This window comes from Mustela erminea, chromosome 8 (assembly GCF_009829155.1).
Source record: "Mustela erminea isolate mMusErm1 chromosome 8, mMusErm1.Pri, whole genome shotgun sequence".
NCBI lineage: Eukaryota > Metazoa > Chordata > Mammalia > Carnivora > Mustelidae > Mustela > Mustela erminea.
In genome coordinates, this window is record NC_045621.1 from 32947561 (window position 1) to 32969212 (window position 21652).

Consider the following 21652-nt stretch of genomic DNA (forward strand, 5'->3'; position numbering starts at 1 on the left):
TTCTTAACGTACAGGGAATTTTCTAGGTGTGTGACTGCCGGGCATATCAAGTGGAGACTCTTCTTATTTTATTCTGAAATTTACCAAGAATTTTGCACCGTTTTAGAAAAAAGTGCTTCAGAGAAAGCGGAAGGCAGCTTGTGGTTTTCGTGTTACTGGCATGACAAAGCTGCCTCCATCTGTTTTTGTAGCTGTCAGTTCACAATTATTCTAAGAATATGACGGCTTTATTATGTTCTCAGGTGCAGCTGGTGCCCAAGGGTTTACCTACTGAACTACATACATAAATTAGTTTTGTTTTTCCTTGTATTACAGTTTAGCATATACTAATTTTTAAGAATTTTGTGTACTTCGGGGGTGGCTGGGGGGGGGGGGCTCAGTTAAGTGTCTGCCTTCAGCTTAGGTCATGATCCCAAGCTCGTGGGATTGAGTCCCACATTAAAGATTATAAAAGATTGAGTCCCACATTAGGCTCCCTGCTCATCCCTGCTTCCTCCTTTAGGAAGGAAGCCCAGATGGCGCTGTCCAGGACCCTGTGGAGAAGGAATGCCGTTCCGGCTCCCCTCTACCCTCCCCGGCCCTCCTGGTCCACCTCTGCACTAGTCTGCCACATGCTCTTGGACACTTGCGTCTACAAGTCTGCTGGAGGGTCGGGGGGCGGAGGCAGACTGGGCGAGCACGCGTTTCCATGCAGAAAGCCAGGCCTCCTCCTTCAGAGATTCGATACAGGAGGTTGGGGTCCAGGGACCTGCATTCAGAACAAATGCCCCGGATAATCCTGATGCAGGCGCCCCCGGAACCACGCTTGGAAACATACAACCCGAAAAGCCAGTTTCCTCATGTTCTGTCCTTGGGTCCCAATGGAGTCTCTGAGTCTCTTCTTGTGCCCTAAACTCAACCTCCTGCAAAAAAAGTTTCCTGGGTCTATATCTGCAGTCTTCCCTTTCCTCCATTGTTCTGGACCCATCTGTAGTCCAGAACATTTCCACATAGACCTCCAGTTTACAAATTAACAGGTTTTAAAACACCCACGTTAGACATCTCCTCGGTCTAATGAGAAGAGAAAGGCGTGTAAACACGTAATCACGAAGCGGCGTGGAAAGCGCTGTCATAGAGGGGCACAGACAACGCATAATCACATGCCCATTGTAAGCCCAGAGGAGGCACCTACTTCCCGGAGGGGACGCCAGCAAGAAGGAAGGAAAGCAAGGAGGGAGACCAATCCCGAATCTCGCAGGTGGAAAGGGGCAGTCGCAGAGGCTCATGTGGGAAGGACTGAGCAGCTGAACCTTCAGAGCGGGCCTGGGCCTGCAGGCAAGGCCTCCAGGGAGGAGATGTAGCGAGGGCGGGGAAGAGTCAGCGCGGCTGAATTCTACTCTGTTGCCAGGGCCGCAGGGGGAATAGTCCCGAACAGCACAGGGAGTGGTGGTGGCAAGAAAAGGGAAGGAAGGGCGCCTGGGTGGCTCAGTTAGTTAAGCAACAGCCTTTGGCTCAGGTCATGATCCTGGAGTCCGGGGACTGAGTCCCACATCGGGCTCCCTGCTCAGCAGGGAGTCTGCTTCTCCCTCTGACCTCTCTTCTCTCATGCTCATGCTCTCTCTCTCAAATAAATAAAATCTTCTTAAAAAATTAAAAAATAAATAAATAAAAATAAAATTTAAAAAAGGGGAAGGAATATGGACGGAGTCATGAAACCTGCTTGAGTCCAGGCCTTTCACAATGGAATGGCCATGGGACCCATTAGAACCTCAGAGTCCCCCTCGTGTTTCCATTCACAAAATACAAGATTGTACAAAACCGTTCCCAGGGAACCAGGGCCACTCACCCCTGGTTTCGTTCTTAACCCACATGTTGATGGAATCACAGGCGGAGGCTGGATCCTCAAAGCTCACGTTCTGGACTTCACACTGAAACACGTCTTTGTTCCGGGTGACAAAAGGCCCCTCCATCTTGAAGCCGTTCTTCACGAACACTGCATTGGCCACGGTCACAAGGTCCTTATTCTTCTTGGAGCTGATGGCCTTGTTGATCTTCTTTAACACTTTACCGACTCCTAGAGGAGAAATGGAAAGATGCAGCAATATTTTAGCGAGAATTCAGAAAAGCTATATATATTTTTTAAATATCTTTCTTAGGATGGCAAATCAGAACAGTATAGACGAGATAAGCGTGAGTAACAAGAGACCAAGTGTTGTGCTTCCTCAGTGGCCTTGTGTTAAGAAGGCGGAAGGGGGTAAATAGTAAAATTAAGTAAAATTATTAGTAGTTCTTAAAAATCTGTGGTGCTTTTAGCACCAAAACAGCATATTCAAGGCACGTCAACATCTTCCCCACATAGAACTCTTCCTCCTGGGAGACTTTCTTGGTGCCAGGTCACTAGGAACACTGGCAAGTGCTTTCTTACATAGCCATGGTGGAATAAATCCAAGGAATCTTCCTAATTCATTCTTTTTCTTTCTTAACAATCTTTGGTGCTCTTTCCTGCCAAAGATTTAACACTGCGATTTCTTTTTTGTTCTATTTTGGAAAAAAAAAAATGAATAAAATGAGCATTAGAAAGACCATAAAAAATTACCAGGTGCTGCCATCCAAGAACAGTGTGATTTTTACCTGATCTCAAGCTCAAAAAGCACGGGGATTAATTTTATGGCACTGTAGCTTTATTTTACACGAGCCATTCATACATGCTCCATTTGGTTTTAGAACATGAAGAGGAAAATAAATTGTAAGGATGAAATGTGTTTCTGTAGTGAGCTCGAATTGCAGATTCTTGGGTTCCTCGCTTGGGGTCCTTTCAAAATGACACTGTTCTAAAACAGCCTGCAGGGGTCACGGTGATGGTCTCCTGGAGAGTCGACCTGGCACACGCCGTGTCTCTTCTCCAGACCCATTCAATAAGGGCACGGTGAGCTGGCCATGGGGCCCAGGGAGGTGACCCTTTGGCCCTTTGTTTGGCTTCTCATGACCCCACTTTCATGCTGTCCTGTGGGGCAGGTCCCCTTTATCAGTAAGGGAACAGCAGAGGCCAAGACCCAGCACCTGTCCCTTTTGGCCACACCATCTCCTCCTCCACATGCCTTGGTCTCCCGCCAGGGAAAGAGTGGCGTAGTTCTTCCTCCCCTGCCCCAGACAGTTCTGCCTCTGCCCTCAGTAAGAGCATCGCTATCCTGAGTTCTCAGAAGGCCTGAGAATCCACTTGGGCTCCCCTGAGCTCCCTGCAGCCCCATTCCACAACACAACGGCCAATAACTCAGGAGAACATAGGGGCAGGGTAAGGAAGCCACCCAAAGGCAACACTGCCAAAAATTTTAGAAATATCGCTTTGCATGAGTGTGGCTCAGTGTGAAACAAGAGTCCAGTTGCTGAGCTGGAACCGTACTGGCTGACAGGGTCTGGATGGCGCTGGGAAGGGCTGTAAATCCTAGCAGTGATTCACTGTCAAGCTACAAATCACCAACTGTTTTCCGAGTGTCCAGGCAAGGGGCAGAACGGTGTGTTCAAGTACGGAGTCCTTCCACGCTTCTGACGGGTGATCCAACTGCAGACTCATGTGAAACTGAAGGCCGTGTAAACAGAGTGCGATGCTTATGCATTTGGTTGGCAGCTTGGGAGGTGACACTGAACACAGCCACTGAAGGGCATGGAGCGAGGCACAGAGTTCTTGAACCCCTGCCCGCCCCTCTCATCTTCCTCTTCCAGCCGAAGGCATCAATGCAGTCAAGATTCTTAGAACTTTATGAGGCTAGCAGGAGTGGAGGAACATGGAAAGAGCAAGTCCCTCATTTTCAAAAAAAGCAGCAAAGACTCAAGAGGTGCAGAGGAACTTGCCAGGCCCACAGTGCTCAAGGTTCTTCTCCCTCAGCGCGGCCCACGCATAAGAGGCCAGTCGGTGCAAGGTGGGTGCTGGGGGGCGAAACCTGAGCTAGAGCCACGAGGCACCAGTGCTAGGAGATGGAGACTTTGAAGTGTATGCAGATCATTCAAAACAACAATTCAAACCTTCTCCATTGGGCCTGACTTCAAAAAAAGAAAAAATTTTTTTTTTAGCTTTTTATTTTGAAATAATGATAGATTCACAGGAAGTTGCAAAACAATAAACAGGGTGGCCCCCTGTGCCTTTTGCTCGGTTTCCCCAGTGTTAACACTGTGTAGGACTACAGCACACGACCTGGAGACTGCTACTGGTACAGTTCACAGTACTCAAAGACAATGCATGCCTTTTACAGGGATTCGTGTGTGTGTGTGTGTGTGTGTGCATATGCGTGTCTCTTTGCACTTTTCTCACCTACACAGATTCATGTGGTGACCAGCATAGTTAAGATACAGGACGGAGGGGCACCTGGGTGGCTCAGTCAGTTAAGCATCTGCCTTCACCTCAGGTCATGATCCCGGAGTCCCAGGATGGAGTCCCACATCGGACTCCCTGGCTCAGGAGGGGTCTGCTTCTCCCCCCCTCCCCCAAGTAAATAAATAAAGTTAAAAAAAAAAAAAACTTGAAAAAAAAAAAAAAAAGACACAGGATGGAGGCTCCCCTGTGTTGCCGTCCATGGCCACACCCACCCACCCAACTCCCCAGTTCCCAACTTTAAAAAAAGTGTGTTCACAACCATGATGCACCACGGAGGTGGGGCAGATGGGAAGCTTTCTTTTTAGAGATGAGTGAGGGGGTGTAGCAAGACCAAGTGACTGACCCAAAGCTCCAAGGCTATAGAACAGAGCCCAGAATCCAGGCCTCCTGACTTCCAGGACAGCCACGTTGGCCCTGGGTGCCAGAATGGCACCAGAGAGAACCCTCCGGAAGCAGAACTCGCCCCAGGCCCCGGCGGCCAGAGCCCACAGGGCACGCACCATTCACGCTGTATCTCATCACCGTGGTGAGCTGCTTCTTGGTCCTGCCATCAGCTCCCAGCTGAAGCATCCCCAGGATGGATGCAATCCCATGGGGGGACACGACCACGTTGTCATGAGGCCGGGATCTGACGATCTGATTGAAAACCTGGATTCCTGTGTTGGAGCCCAGTTCCTCCAGAGACAGGGGGTTGAACTGGGAGCACACAGAGGGCAACGTCACTGTGGCCACAAGGAAGAAAGGAAAATGCCAATTCATGGTTCCTTTCGGCAAGGGCGACCTGAAAAAGCAGATTAAAAAAAAAAATATGTGAATTCTTCATGAACACCTTTGCGGGGACTACTTTATATTCAATCTAGGTATGATTCACTGTACTCAGTATAACTGAGTGTCCTGTTAATTCATTTAAAATAGAATAGCATAGATTAAATCAGTTTTTGCCATATTTTGTTAGGGGGCTGGGTGAGGAAGAGGAAGGGACCCTCCACGTAGTAGGCTCCCAACTACACGCCAGACCCCATTCAAACTTAGAACTACCCTTCATCCAATGGAAGCAGTATTTATGGAGAACTAGGGTGTGCCAGGCCCTTTTTGAAGCGCTGGGCATACAACTATAAATAGATGCGCAAGACCCCTGCCTTCCTGTAACAGAGTTTACCCTGTAGAAGGGAGACAGAAAATCAGCCAGTCAGCAATAAAGTAACTTCAGGGAGGGATCAGGGCCACGGCGATAAAACAGATAAAACACTGTGCCTGCAAATGAAGGACAAGGCAGGGACATGAGAGAGATCTCGGCCATGGGAACACGGGATGAGTCCTGAATGACAAAGAAGCATCCCCCTACCCCCCCCACCCCCACCCCCCGCCCAGCATGTGGCCACCAAGGAGGGAGTTGGGGGAGGACATGAAGAGGAAGAAGGGCCCAGACCCCTAAGGCCCAGATACCCCAGTGTATATGGTCCTTGGATTTTCTTCTAAGGGTCACAAGAAACCACAGGAAGGTTTTAAAAAAAAAAAGAGAGTGAATCCCTCGGGTCGCTATGACTATCTTAAAACCTGTTGTCCTCAATTTTTTTTTTTTTTTTTTTTTTACTCTAAGCACATTACTTTCTTAATTGAGGGCTTGTTAATTAAAATAAACTTAAATGGTATCCTTAAATCTACACTAGGGCGGAACAATTGGTCAATTTGTCAATTGTGAGAATGGTACTACTCAATTACAGTGATTTGTCTGAAATATGCTTTCTTCCTTGATTACCACTTACTGAGCTTCCTTTGGCTGTGACAAGTAAGAGGTAGGAAATTTACATGTATTTACAGAAAAGCAAATACTTTCATTAAATAAGAGCTTAAAGGAGGCAGTCAGCAAAACAAAAGCAGAATTCCTGACGGGGCTAATTTGGTTCCTCCCTTGGAGACCCGAACTTTGCGAAGCACAAGTTCCCAGAGGAGTGCGCATGTACAAGTGGGAGACCCGTAGTGTCTTCAAAGAAAACGAAAGAGGAGAGTCCAGGGAAAGTAGGTGTCTGTGCTCCAAAGAAAAGGGTACCAGGAGCATTAGGTAAAATTGGCTTTCCTTGTCTTTACCTTTCTATGCATCTGCCCTGCTTCCCACTCCAGGTCATAGTAGAGGTTCAATAAATACATGTGGGATTAAGCCTGATGGCTTATATATTTTCGGTTTTTGTTAATTATTTTTTAACTGCATCAAAATAATGTTTATTGAGCGTGACAGAGAAAGTGATTGAGTTTAGTCCTCAGCTGCACAGTGAGCTTCAAACATTTTCAGTGCAGAGTCCCCCACTGCGCCCACGCCCCCCAACCCAGGGCCACAAGACCTATCACTAAGACCATCATTCAAGGTGATGTTGCAATTTTCTCATATGTTGTGAAACAACCACATTTAAAAAAAAATTAGAACATACAGAGCTTCTCCAGGACTTACTTGTCAAATCATTAATTGTGTTAAGACAGTCTGTCTAAATTCAAAACATGCAAGTGACCTACATACGCTCCTACTTGGGGCTTTCCCCTATGGCCAGCGTGGCCTATTTTGACTTTGGCACCTAGGACTGTCTCTAATACCATGACAATCCCCTGAGTTTCTTTCAGTCTCCTGGACATTGGAGAGCTTCCAAAGGCTGACTGTGAAGGCTTTACTCATTTCATCTAAAAATTAGCCTTCCTTCCCTCTGGAAATAAATTTCCTCTTTAAAACTTACTATGCCACAAAGCCGTAAGTCTAAAACAATGTGCACAATCTTTGTTACAAATGGTCAAGTCCGGTCACAAGTGCCAGCTCTTCATCAATCTGAATTGTTGATTCTCGCATTAGAGTCCATTCCGACAGTATCCCGTATGCCTGCTCTCTACTCCCCAAGCCTCCCAAAGCAATCCTCCTGGATTAGCAACTGTTTGAATAAAATATTTGAATGTGCACACTCAGAAAGGACATCAAACTGGTTTTGCCTCTGATTGCTTCAAGCTGATTCACCCACATGCTAAAGGTTTGTGTAGACAACTATGAAAGAGGCAGAGGGGATCAACAAGAGAAACATTTAACAGTGCCAACCTCTCAGAGTCAGCAAAGATCGTCTCGCAAATAAAGAGCCATCTTATTTAGCAGAATTTTGCTTCGTTAGGACTTTTTTTTTGCTAAAAGAACAGTTTCATTATGAAGTGGGGGAAGACTGCCTTGGGTGTTTTTCTTGGATTCTTAAATTTGGGAAGTTTTTTGAGAGAGGTCTATGTGCAGTTTCCTAACAGTGCACCGGGACAGTGTCAGAGCTGTGCAGAACTTGGAATCGGAGCTATTTTTGATTGATGTTCTGGGCATAACTTCTTCTTGGCCTCAGTTTCCTAGGCTAAACGTTCCCTCGTTTAGGCCCACCTGGCTTATGTACATGTCTGAGACTAAGCTTTCGCTCCTCTCCAAAGTTCAGTAGCCAGGAGAGCGGGTGCTGATGCATAAATTACTTTGGCTTATGAAATTCTTAACTGATACATATTCATATCCAAATAGACACTCATTTACATGAAGTATCTGCTGAAGTTAATCAGGCTCTAAAATGCTTACTCTCTACGATGAGGAGATTCTCATTATGGGAGGAACATAGTAACCTCCTGTTTATTTTTAGGAGAAATTACACTTGAAATTTTCAAATAAGAGAGAAGGAATAAAGCTGTTGCCCAAATGTAGAGCATTGGTATGGAAGATCATAAATCTGTTTAAATGTTTCCATTTCTTGAATAATCTTTTCATAACAGTAAAACACACACACACACACACACACACACACACACACACACACACACACTCCAAGACTCTGGTGGAGGCCATCACTGGAGGGAGATCATAAACCTATAAATAAAGCTGTCACCACAGGCATAACCTTTCAGATGTGGGATTCTCTTTCCCCGGGTACCGCCAGTGTCTCCTACTCCAAGCTTTCCTTTCCAGTGTGGGGGATGTCTGTCTGGGCAGGAACTAGGCATGGCTCTGAGCTTCAAGTGAGATTCAGAGTAGTAAATGCCAGAGTTGGTGGTTTTACAAATGCCAGATCCAGAGCATATCCTTAACGTTGAACACCGTCTCCCTTCCCAAGGGCAGACATTAGAGAAACACGCCCTCCACAGACGCCATCCCTTCAACAGTCACGTCCACACAGGCGATGCTCAGATTTGCAACTCAAATCCTCAAACCCTCCGCTGAATTTCAGGGTATGCGTTCAGTTATTTGCTGCCTGCGCTCACCCAACTGTTCAGGACATTATCCTGGCCTGAAAAATTTTTCATGGGCAGATTATGGAGAGTCACTGGTCTGTGAAACCTGCCAACTGTCTTCTTAAAGGTTCTAGGCCTGGGTCTCTTGGTCTTTGGTTCTGTCCCTATCTCGCCACCTGGTGACAGCCTGTGGTCCCCCAACTCCATCCACAGCCTGTGGGAGGCTTCCCCAGATTGTCCCAGATGCCTCTATTTACTCGCTTCTCTGAATTTCCACAGTATTTCCTAACTGTACCTTCCATCTTGTTTTTCAAGTGTGCTTCTCCCTCCCAACTAGACTGGAAGCTCACAGAAAGTAGGGCCCTGGGACTCTAAAACCCTAGTGGCTATGGGGATTTCTTTAGAGCCTTATCACTGGTAGTCACTGAATCAGAGGTTGACGCATGGGACTAACCCAGCTGCTCAATGCCCACGTGTTTGGTTTGGAATAAAAGGCACTCTAAGAATATTTTAAGCAGCTACAATTTGGAAGATGTCACATGTGATCTAGATTTGGAGTTATTCTCAGGAAAAATGAAAACAAGTGGGACCTTGGTAACCCTGGGCTCTCCTTCCTAGGGCAGACGCCTTGCACAGCAACCAAACCACCGCTTGGGGCTGTGGTGCAAGCTTCCTCCACTCCCAGGCACCCTGTCCACCGTTGCCACCACTCACATCACCTCTCCCGGCTGTGCAAGCTTGTGACCAGACTCCTGCACTGAATCGGTGCTAACTGATCCAACAATGGCACATTCATCCAGTGGGTCACAAAAGATGTCGCTTATGTTCAACCTAATTGTCTTTTTTACAAAATAAAACCTACTTTACATATAAGACATGAGCAAAAGATAGATAAAGTGATACTGGTCAGCTGATAAATAGTAGGCTGTCAGCTCTATTTAGTGTAACAAATAAGATGTATGTGAACACTTTTTGGGGGGAACGATGGAGGACTCCTCTGACGATTCACATCTGTTTTAGGAGGACCCAGGACTGTCTACTAAATTGGCAAATATTCCATCCCTTCTCATTCTCTAAAATGTTTCAAGTGGTATATTTCATAAAATCTATGTATCAAAATCTTCATGTCACAAAAGATTTTACATATATGAAAAAAAACATAAATCCCCAGTACCCACCATCCTTTATAAAATAATGATCAACTTGGGGCACCTGGGTGTCTCAGTGGGTTAAAGCCTCTTCCTTTGGCCTGGGTCATGATCCCAGGGTCAAGGGATCGAGCCCCGCATGGAGCTCTCTGCTCAGCAGGGAGCCTGCTTCCCTTCCTCTCTCTGCCTGATTGTAATCTCTGTCTGTCAAATAAATAAAATCTTAAAAAAAATTAATGATCAACTCATGGCTTATTTTATTTCTTCTAAAATTAACAACTGTCTTGAAGCAAATTCTAGACATCATATTATTCAAAATATCTTCAACACCTAAGGAATGAATACACACACACACACACACACAAACACACAGTATCATTATCCCCCTCAAAAAATAGTAACTCTTTACTACGTTAATATCTAGCCAGTGGTTAAGTTTTTTTTAATAGTTTATTTGAATTGGGACTGAAGTAAGGTCCACACATTGCAACTGGTTGATAGGTCTCTTGCCCTTTAAAAATATCTTACCTCAGTTACTTTATCTTCAGCTTTTTCCTCTGAACTTTATTTATTTATTTATTTATTTATTTATTTATTTTTTAATTTGAGAGACAGAGACAGAGAGAGAGCGAGCTCCAGTACTGGCAGAAGGGAGGGTCAGAGGAAGAGGAAGAAGAAGAAGCAGACTGAGCAGACAGCAGGATGCAGGGCTCAATCCCAGGATTTCCCAGGATTGTGACCTCAGCCGAAAGCAGAAACTTAACCGACTGAGCCACCCAGGTGCCGTCCTCTGAACTCCATCGTTGAAGAAGCCAGGTTATTTCTCTTGTAGAGTTTCCCCCAGTCTAGATTTTGCTAACTGCGTTCATGTGATGCTTGCTGGTTAACAAGTTGCTCTGCCTTCCGTACTTCCTGTAAGTTCACAGTTAGACCCAGAGTGGAGATCTGCAAACTCCTGGCCAGACCCTGTTCACACTTTTTGTTTTGGCCATGATTGCACTGAGCTCTTACAGCAAGTTGAAAAGAGTTGCCCACTTACAACAGAGACCATACAGCCACGAAAGCCAGAAACATCCACTACCTGGCCCTTTACAGAAGGTTTGCCTCCTCTGCTGTAGAGGCTGATCGGATTCAAGTATCTTTTTTTGCAAAAATGTTTCACAGAGGTGTTGTAGCGGGTGCTGGAAGCAGGAGAAAGTGGCCATATGTCTCTTTTTTGTGATGTTATAAGCTGCTCATGATCACTGCCTAAGTGCACTTATTAGGGTTGCCAAATGATGCTACTGCGGTTCTAACTTTATTAGTTGGAACACTTCTATAAAAAGACGTTTTCCATAACCAACCCATTCCCTTATCCTGAGGTTCATGTATAGCAAGGGCAGGATGAATGTGTGATTCATTTCTTAGACTCTTCTTAAAATGAGGATTTGGTTACCCTGTATCTCAGAGTTGATCAGAGGGTTTTTTTAGTTTCTTTGCTTAGTATAATTATGAACCTATGTTTTTCAACTTATCATAAAGGGTCTTGATCCACTGAAATTTTATTATTTTTTCTGATGCTCACAATGAGCCTCTTCAGATGGAGCTCATATATAACCTCATAGTCTCAAGAGCTTCCTTGTTTTCTCCTTTGACAAGATGTTCCGGGTTCGTTCTGCACCCTTCCTGCCCTAGATAGAATCAGCCTCTTCCTGAAGGAGCTCTGGTTCCCCTCAGTGGGAGACAGAATTTAGAGACAATCTGAGTATCCTCACCAAATAAACTCCAAATTAACTGTGGGAATCCCAGGCAATGTGGAAAATCCAAAATCCACTGACAGCACTCTCTGGACCACAGCCAGATGTTAAAGTTCAAATTATGAAAGAGAGACTGCTTACTGGCCAAAGATGAGAAAAAGATGGGGAACAGAGCTGGACATTCAAAGCTGGGCTGGGGTAATAAAAATGGATCATCCTCATGTGAAGACAGTTTGTCTTCTGGATCAAACAAGCCATCCTGATGGCTTGTGGGAACCAAACAATGAGAGTACCTTGTCATCCAGCATGACAAGGAGAGTCCCCCAGTTTATCTAGGTGGGAAGGAGTGACAACCATTCCCTCTCTTCAATGAAGGCTGACTGCTACTCTTGGACTGGGAAAGTGCAGAGATATCCCTCTGGTCTCTGTGTTTGTAGGCTCCTGATTCTTAGAACCAAGGCCCCATATTGTTCTGCCTTGGGGCCACTTCTTCTTCTTCTTTTTTTTTTTTTTTAAGATTTTATTTGTTTATTTGACAGAGAGAGAGAGAGATAGATCACAAGCCGGCAGAGAGGCAGGCAGAGACAGAGAGAGGGGGAAGCAGGCTCCCCACTGAGCAGAGAGCCCGACGCAGGGCTCCATCCCAGGACCCTGGGATCATGACCTGAGCTGAAGGCAGAAACTTTAACTCACAGAGCCACCCTGGTGCCCCTGGACCATTTCTTCTACGGGGGCTACAGCACGCAGAGGAAAACTGCACATCGGGTTATATGGAATTGTGACATCTCCTGCCAGTTCTTCCCAGAGAAACAAATGTGAAGGAAAAGTGCCAGGTTGCCAAAGACAGCTGTCCAAGTGGCCTTAAGTCTGTGCCGCCCAGCCGTCAGGCCCAAATACTGCCTGCCCTTCAGTACTTTGCCAACAGGCACAGGTCTAAGTCTGAAGGGTGTTTGGCAAGAGGCCTTCTAAGGACTTGAGGAGGTGATCCATGGTGATTAAGGCTGGATCTGCAAAGTAATAGAGGCTGTTATGTGCGAATAATTGACATTAAGCCTTAAATATGGTCCTATGAATGCAAGAGGACGACTCTGGTTTCTCATACTTCTGCTGATGTTACTGAAAAGGATTCCACATCAAAATCTGTCCTCATTTTACTAATATCTACCACATTCTCTTACGACAGATGATCAAGCGTCACTGAAGTGCATGGTGATGCCCTTGGAAGTGTGCAGAGTGTTAGCAGAATGAATCAGCATCTTTACAACTTAGGAAACAGGAAATGCCCACTGATTACCGCGACAGCAGCCTGGTGGTTCTAAAATGTTCTTTCAGGTTACTGAGAGATGTTCACAGACCTCTGAGGAATTTTTTCTTAAATTTTTATCACACTTCAAACTGCTTGATTGATCTGTGACACTAATGAATTGAGCCAAAAGGAACCTAAAAATAGTCAGGAACGAAATTTCCAGCCTGTGAAATATACGGCAACAATGTTTAAATGGTTCCTTGGAAGAGACATTTTGTTAAGTACTAGCTGACATCTAAAAGTGCCTTTCCTCTACAGATCATTTATCTGAAATCTCTTGTGGGGTAAAGGGAAAGGCTAGGAGAAGAATGCAATTGGGACTTTGTTAGTTGTCTATCTTTTAGAATACAAGATTGTGGGACATTTATTCTATTTTCCTATAAGCGTAAGGAGAAATTCATCCAAGGTTCAAATTCCAATTTTACCATCCACTAACCAAGACATCCAGGGCAAGTCACAGTCTTTCCCAACCTCAGCTTTCTCCTCCACACTACATTAGAAATCAAATTCCAGTACTGGCCACGGGAATTCTGTAAGCACGAACAGAAACATAAGACAGTAACTAACATAATGGTACCCATCTCAGAGTGGTACCCAGTGAATGTTCGTTCCCTTCCCCTTGTCTTCCTCAATGCTCAAGATCTGAAATAAACTGATTTTTATTTCAATAGCAATTTAAAAAGTGTCAACAATCAAGCTAAGAAAATGCGTCAGACACAAAATTTCCACTCTGATATAGCCCTGTCTGTATCTTTATAACATATTTTTAAGGCAGAGTAAGATAATGCTAGCGTATTTCCTGGTCTCTATAAGCGAATGGGGGCATTCCGTTATGATGGGAGGGGAGGCGGGTATGTTCCAAAAAACGTTTACTTGTTCTGAGATATGTTTTCCTGTCTGTTGTCTCAGGTCACTAAGTCTAATTTATTTATGGTATCAAGTTCTATACACTTTCTTATTAGCACATTAAGATGTAAGAGTTCAAATGGGTGATTTCCTGATTGACAGCCAAGAGACAATCTAAGATGTTACAGTGATGCTGACCAGCGGTTCTCAATCTTTAAAACAAGGTACCTTCTTTAGACATAAACAAGTACTACAGATATTTCCCAACTAATTATGTTTTTAAAAAGTACTTGTGAAACTACAGGATAAAAACTACTATGAATTCACAAACAGTTCAATGAAATACAGAATCTTTTTATCTATAACAGCACCTAGAAACATTTCCAAAAATCATATTTTGAGGTCTTATTTATTCAATCTCTACTCAAAGCTGGACTACCAACATGACTTTTCTGACCCCTTAGAATAGCTCCAATGTTGTCTACAGGTCCTCAATTCATAGGTCAGAAATCAATGCTCTCCAGGTTGTTGCTAGTAAAAAAAAAAAATGATCAGTAGGTGTTGGGAGTGTAAATCAACAAAACAAAACAAAGCAAAACAGCTTTTTGAAAGGCAATTTGGGGTATGCATAACCTTAAAAATGTATATACCTATCAGAACAGTAATACTCTTTCTTTTAATCAATCTGAAGGTAATAATCAAATAGGTTTGGGCCTAAAAATGTCTACTGTAGAGTTCATTCATTCATTCATTTTCTTTTTCTTAAAGATTTTATTTATTTATTTGAGAGAAATCACAAGTAGGCAGAGAGGCAGGCAGAGGGTGTGGGGGCAGGGGGAAGCACGCTCCCTGCTGAGCAGATGCAGAGCTCATAGCAGGACCCTGAGATTATGACCTGAGCCAAAGGCAGAGGCTTAACCCACTGAGCCACCCAGGCCCCCTGTGGAGTTATTTCTAAGAGCAGAATCACTGCAACAGTCTTTGCAATAAATAACTGGAATAACAATGATCATTGTGATCTCAGTTTTCAATGAAGGAGACCCTGTGGGTAACCTTTTACCAGCTTTGTGTGCTTTGTTGCCAATATTTGCACCTGTTGCAGCAGCAGATTGCTTCTGGGAGTTGGAGCCCATTTTCTTGGCGGGCCTTAAGTGGCTGGGAGTTCAGTACAGCATTCCTTTGCTACCTCCCCCACCCCCCACCCCCCACTCTCCAGGTGGCAGAGACCACCTGAAGGAGGACCGTGGGATTGTGCACATGGGATTGTGCTACTATCACTCCCTAGCCAGCTGTTTCTTCTGCAATTCCCACTTCCACCACCCTCTTACTGTTTCACCCCCGAGCACTTCCTCAATGAATCATTCACACTCTCTCCTTGGCTCAGGGGCTACGTCTGGGAGAGCACAAGGGTCACTTCATGACATTCACCCAACAGGATATCAACCAGCTGCTGAGAAACTATACTGGAAAAAAATTTGAAGATACGGTAATAGACTCTGGATATATCCTAATGGGAAAAGGAAAACGACGATATAATCAACTATGTAAAAATAATACACACCACAAGGGGAAAAAAAAAAAGACTAGAAAGATAGATATCCAGATATTATCTACGTAATTATTCTGGTGGTGGGAAGAGGAGTTTATCATTCTTTTTTATTTTACTTTTTTTAAAATAAGATTTATTTACTTACTTATTTATTTATTTATTTAATTATTTGACAGAGATCATAAGTAGGCAGAGAGGCAGGCAGAAAGAGAGGGAAGCAGGCTCCCTGCTGAGCGGAGAGCCTGATGGGGGGCTCGATCCCAGGACCCTGAGACCATCACCTGAGCCGAAGGCAGAGGCTTAATTCACTGAGCCATCCAGGCGCCCCGGAGTTTATCATTCTTTATACTGTTCTGTATTTTTCAAAATTTCTACAGTGAACACATCACTTTATTTTATTTTATTTTATTAATTTATTTATTTTTAACACATCACTTTAGAACAAGCATCCCTTTTTCTGTTTATAAAACCACAGCAGTGGGAACTTAGACCAGCTGAAATGTATAGTAAGGGACAGCAGAGAAGACTACAGAGCATGAGAACAGTGGTTAAGTCACAGGATCATAGAAAACTGAATTAAAATGGTAGTTATGGAAAGGGAGAAAGTTGAGAAATACAGTGGGATCCCTTTATATACACTTAGATGCATGTCATACCCCATTCCAGCCCACAGATCACGGCACAGCAAGTTTTTTTAAGTAAGTGATGGCTCTATTTTGATGAACATGATTTGACACATTTATATAGCTGAATCTGCCAATTAGGTACTTAAAGGCAGGGATTAACAGTTTATTAATTTTTTTTTATTCCCTGCATTTACTATAATACCTGGCATAGAGCAGGAACTCAATATTTATGAAACACATTGTAGCTCAATGGAAATTACCTGTTCCAGCCACTATTTTAAGTAGCAGCAGCAACTGTTAGTGCTAATTAAAGAAAAAAAAAATTCCAGTTTGCTTAAAACGTGTAGAGTACAGGGGGTGGTCCAAGAGGTTCAGGCAGTTAAGCATCCAACTCTTGGTTTCGGCTCAGGTCATAATCTCAGGGTGGTGAGATCAAGCCTCACACTGGGCTCCGCATCAGACATGGAGCCTTCTTAAGATTCTCTTTCTCCGTCTTGCTCTGCAACCTGCCTCTGCACTTCCTCCCTTCCTCTCTTAAAAAAAACAAAACAACAAAACAACTTGTGGAGTGCATTCTTAAGTACTCAAGAATAATGGCCATCATTCAGTGAAGGTCTCCTATACACCAGACACCCTACCTAGAATTTTACACATTCAACATCTAGCTGAATCCTCAACTTCATAGACATTAGTATTTATACTTTATAGAGGACAAAAACGGAAGCCCAGAAAAATTAAAGAGCCTGCCCAGATCGTGGGTGGTGAAGACACATCTGAAAATGGACACACTCAGCCAATGTGTCACTCTGCGTCCTGTGATGGAGTTTAAAGGGTCAACCAAAGGGAAAAAAAAAAAAGAAGAAGAAAAACTGCCTTCTTTCTACCTCTCTGTCCTGCGCTTAAATCATCAAATACTAGGAGTAAACAAGTGACCACAGCTTTACGAGGCACAAGAATTGAACAGAATGTTTGTTACTCTAATGCAGTGGTTTCTCCACTGGGAGGGTGGTGACACTACTCCCCCAGGGGACATTTGGCAATGTCTGGAGACATTTTGGGTGGTCATGACTGGGAGGGGTGCTACTGGTATCCTGTGGTTGAGGTCAGGGATGTTGCTAAACATCTACCATGTGCAAGACAACACCCCACACAAGGAATCATCTGTGTGTGTTAGTGCCAAGGGGGAGAACCTGGCTAGCGCACAAGAAAGCACACCCCACCCCCCAACACTATCATGCCGTGACACACTGACTTTCCTTCATTTGGAATCAAGGCTTCTGCCTGAAGTTAAAGATGGTTTCCTGTTACAGCAACAACTGCACGGACACCAACTGTCATGGCGGCTTTCCCGAGGATTCTCCATCTGAGCCTTTTCCATGTGGGAGAGGAGGGAATCCAGTGGCTTCCCTTCTGCGAATCCCAGTGGGGAAGGTTTGTGTTACTAGTATCTAAAGCTCTGGGTGGTTGGTCCATCCCATCGAAGCACCTTCACCTACAGCCTGTTGTACAGAAGTTCTGTGGCGGGCGGTATGGGGACGCCCATGTCACACAAAGCTTTGAGCCATAAGCATCGGGGAAGGCATTTCCACCAGGCACTGGCTCCTCCACAGGAGAAAGGGTGAGTCCCCAAGCTTCCCGATGCTGTGCAGCCTCTGGGACCCCTGACAGCCTCCCCATGAAGCAGAAGCAGGGAGCCGGGGTGACCTAACCAGGCTTTGTCCTCCTCAATGGCTGCCTGCTTTCCCCTCCAGCCACCCCCACTGCAGGCTTTTTGCTAAGCCACGGCCAGCTCTATCATTCAGGCCCAGGGAGCAGAACTACCAGGTACAGAGAGAAAAACCTAAATCACTCACACATACCCTAAATTATTCTTAAGGCCACTGTACTTACTCCCTGGGAACTTTCTGCACTAATTATATCTGGTTATGTGCTTTGCTAAGCAAAATGGAGCCCAAACCCCTTTTTTCCTCCCTTGCCTCATGAAAAGGGAGCAGGGCTCAGCTAGAGGAAAAGGGGACCCAGCAGGTGAATGCTGAATTGGGTCTCCGAGAGTGCCCTGCACCACATTACCCACAAATGCCACCTGTAGGAGCTCCTGTCCTGTCTGCAAGGACACCCTCTTTTTCTCAGAAGGAGGTCTAGAGTGAGTGGCTGTGAGGGCCCCTGCATCGGCGGTGTTAGGAGAGGATGTGGGCTTTAATCAGGCAGGAACTGGAAGACGCATGCATCCTCATCTCAGCCAGTGGGCAGAAGGACAAGGAAGCCCATATTCCTCTGTGTAGAGAGGACTCTAGTTTTCTACGGCTCATATTCACAACTTGGTTCTCTTACAGTCAGGGTGGGATTTCCAAGGCTGCCAGATAAAGAACGGTTTGACAGTAGCTACATTTTGTCCACTTACTTCTCACAAACATTAGTGGATACCAGTGTGACAGGCACGGTGCCAAGGTGAGAACATGAACAAGACAGACTCAGCACCTACTCTCCCAGAACTGAGGGCTTGGAGCCAAGGTTCTCAGCCTGAGCAGGTGTGTCCCTCAGGGAACATCTGCAGACACTTTTGGTTGTCACAACTGGGGAAAGGTATACTGACCTCTAGAAGACAGAGGCCAAAGATCTTGATTGACATCCTCCAAGGCTCAGGAGAGCCCTGCACAATAAGGAGTTGTCTGCTCCGAATGTCAACAGGGCTGAGGGGGAGCTCTGAGGAAGGGCCGCATAGTGGGGCCATCAGAGTGTGAGATAGACATGATGGGACAAAGGGGGACACAAAGGAGGGCCAGAAGGAATGTTCCAGACAGAAGATCTCAATTGCAAAAAAGTCTTGTGCTAGGAGGTATCATAAATTTTTCTGGAAACTGAGACTCTGGAAATACCATTCTTTGCACACTATCCTCCTCCTATAGTGTTTCTAAGACGGGGTCTTCTCTGGGGCCATAAATGTGACAACCTGCTCATGACACACCAGAGACCAAATTAGACAGGAGCTGGAAGAAACATACATGCTCCAATGTCCATCCTGTCCCCCTGCCTTCTTTCTCAACAATTAGACCACTGCATTAGGAAAGACGGGAATCAAAATTCTATTTGGACTTTATACTAAAAGAATGACTCAAAAAAGGAAAAACTGATAAACCAACCTCATCAAAATTAAAAATATTTGCTCTAAGACTCTGTGAGGTTGATGAAAAGACAAGCTACATACTGGGAGAAAGTATTTGGAAACTGCGTATCTGACCAAGGACTAGTATCTACAATACATAAAGAACTCTATCAATGCAACATTAAAAGAAAAATCAAACAGTCCAATCAGAAACTGGACAGAGAGATGGATAAATGTTTCACTGAAGAGAATATAGTGATGGTCAATAAGTTCATGAAAAGGTGTTCAACATCATTTGCCATTAGGAACATGCAAATTAAAACTACAATGGGCCATCACTACACACCTATTAAAACAGCCAAAATAAAAGTTAGTAATAATGCCAAATGCTGGAGAAGAGGCAAAGAAACTGGGTAACTCACACACTGCTGGTGGGTATGTAAAATGGTGCAGCAAACTCTGGAGAACAGTTTGGCAGTTTCTTACAAAACTAAACATGCATTTAATCATACAATCCAGCAGACTCGCACATTTATGAAACCTCATGTTCACACAAAATCCTGTACACGAATGTACATAGCAGCTTTATTTGTAATAGTTGCAAACTGGAAACAGCCAACGTGGTCTTTACTGGGTGGATGCTTAAGGAAACTGTGGCCCATCCACACCAGGAGACACCACTCAGCTTGAAAGGAATGAACTCCTGGTACACTCAGCAATTTGGATGGCTCTCAAGGGAATTATGGTAAGTGAAAAAAAAGTCAATTCCCAAAAGGTTATATAACACATGATTCCATAAAATATAAAAATATAAAAATATATAAAATATATATAAAATATAAAAATATTCTTAAAATGAAAAAATTATAAAGATGGAGAACATATTAGTGGTTACCAGGAGCTAGGGAGGCTGGGAGTGTGGGGGGTGTGTGATATGCAGGGTCCTTATGATGGAGCTCTTTGCTATCTTCCCTGTGGTGGTGATACACGTGATAAGACTGCAGACAAGTAAGTGTGCACACACACAAATGAGTGCCTGCAGAAACCTGAGTAAGATGAATGGCTTATACCAATGTCGATTTCCTAGCTGCGCTATTTACTATTGTGTATAGTTATGGAACATATTAGCATTAGGGGAACTAGGAAAAGGGTACAAGGGATCTCGCTGTATCATTTTTTATGACTGCATATGAATCTACAACTATCTCAAGATAAAAAGTAAAAAAAAAAAAAAAGGAAAGAACAAAAAACCTTACCTAAAAATGTTTGTCAGCAACAAATGCACCTGAAGACATCTTTTTTAAATTTACTTTAATTCTTTTCCCAACATGGCAAACATGCTAAGAAAAACTCAATATTCTTAAAAAAAAAATGTTTTTGCATGATTATGACTTTTCACAGTTCTTTGATTAATCTTCTTGGCCTCTGCAGGCTCCTGAGACAAACCACCCAAGCTCAAATCCCAGCTCCGTTACCAATTAACTACATTACTTTTTTTTTTTTTTTTTTTTTTAATTTTATTTATTTTTTTTTAATTTTTTTTTTTTTAAGATTTTATTTATTTATTTGACAGAGAGAAATCACAAGTAGATGGAGAGGCAGGCAGAGAGAGAGGAAGGGAAGCAGGCTCCCTGCTGAGCAGAGAGCCCGATGCGGGACTCGATCCCAGGACCCTGAGATCATGACCTGAGCCGAAGGCAGCGGCTTAACCCACTGAGCCACCCAGGCGCCCTAACTACATGACTTTTGACAAGTACTTCACATTACCGTGCCTCAGTTTCTTCATCTGTGAAATAGGTATGTATAATAGCAGTCTTGCCTTATGAGCTGTTGTGGAGAATAAAAAAGGGCGCACATCTCAGGTTCTTTAGACAGTTCTTGAAGATACTAAGGGCTCTACCAAAGCTGGCTTTGCCATTACTGCCACTTACTACCATCACCGTGGTAGCTCAAGAGTCCTTGGGTCTCTCCTCAGCCTCTTAAGGTCCTCATGCCAACCTATCTTCATAGTTCTCTCAATCATAAAATATCTCCAATTTCCAATTTTAAAAAATCTAAACAAAAATTTAAAAGCCAATGTTTCTATTTGCTTGCGGTCTTTTTTCAGTGGTGGGCTGTTTCCTTCATTTCTTTGCTGGAGGAGGAATTCAAAGATCTAATATGTGACTTTATCAGAGCATGACAGCTGGTCACAAGTCCTCGGGGAAGGTAGCCTTGTGCTCTTGGGGCAGCAGCTAGGGTCCATGCAGCTTCCAAAAATGGCCCTGGTGATGGGGTCAGGAAATGACTGATGGTCACTGGGTGACTTTGACTGGGACTCAGGCTCTGGGGACTTTCCTTGTGCTCTTTCCAAGACTGCCAGGCTCAAGAATAAGATAAAATGTTTTCCTTCTGGCTAAAACTGAAATAGGGTGGGATTAGATTAAAACAATTTGAAAAATTCTTAGTGTGGTGAAGCCAGATGAGACCTGCGTTAGTGGCTGAAAGTCTCAGTGGTATAAGTCTGATGGTAAGCTGACTCTCCTCTCTGTTCCGCTTGCTTAGATAGAAAAACATCTAATATAGAAAATGCTTGATAATTTCCCCCAAAGAAGCCATTTAGAAAGAATTCTGAGCTACAGTGGAAAGCCCATTATGATGGTAAGCAGAGAACAGAGGTACTACAGGAGAAATACCTTACATTTAGTAAGCAGGGCTGACTCGTAGTAAGTAAAAAGACACATAGAAGTCCCCTCACCCATTTTCATAGAAATTCTAAGATGGGAG

At 44.2% G+C, this 21652-nt stretch overlaps 1 protein-coding gene across 1 annotated transcript in view; it reads right to left on the minus strand.

Moving 5' to 3' along the window:
* SERPINE2 (serpin family E member 2) overlaps window positions 1-21652 on the minus strand; it is a 60351-nt gene that overhangs the window by 19522 nt on the left and 19177 nt on the right. Inside the window, exons 2-3 of the mRNA XM_032354976.1 lie at window positions 4849-5129; window positions 1826-2053 (exon numbers count right to left, since the gene is read on the minus strand). Of these exons, the coding sequence (XP_032210867.1) occupies window positions 1826-2053; window positions 4849-5107 (487 nt within the window). The 5' untranslated portion in view covers window positions 5108-5129. The remainder of the gene's footprint in view (window positions 1-1825; window positions 2054-4848; window positions 5130-21652) is intronic.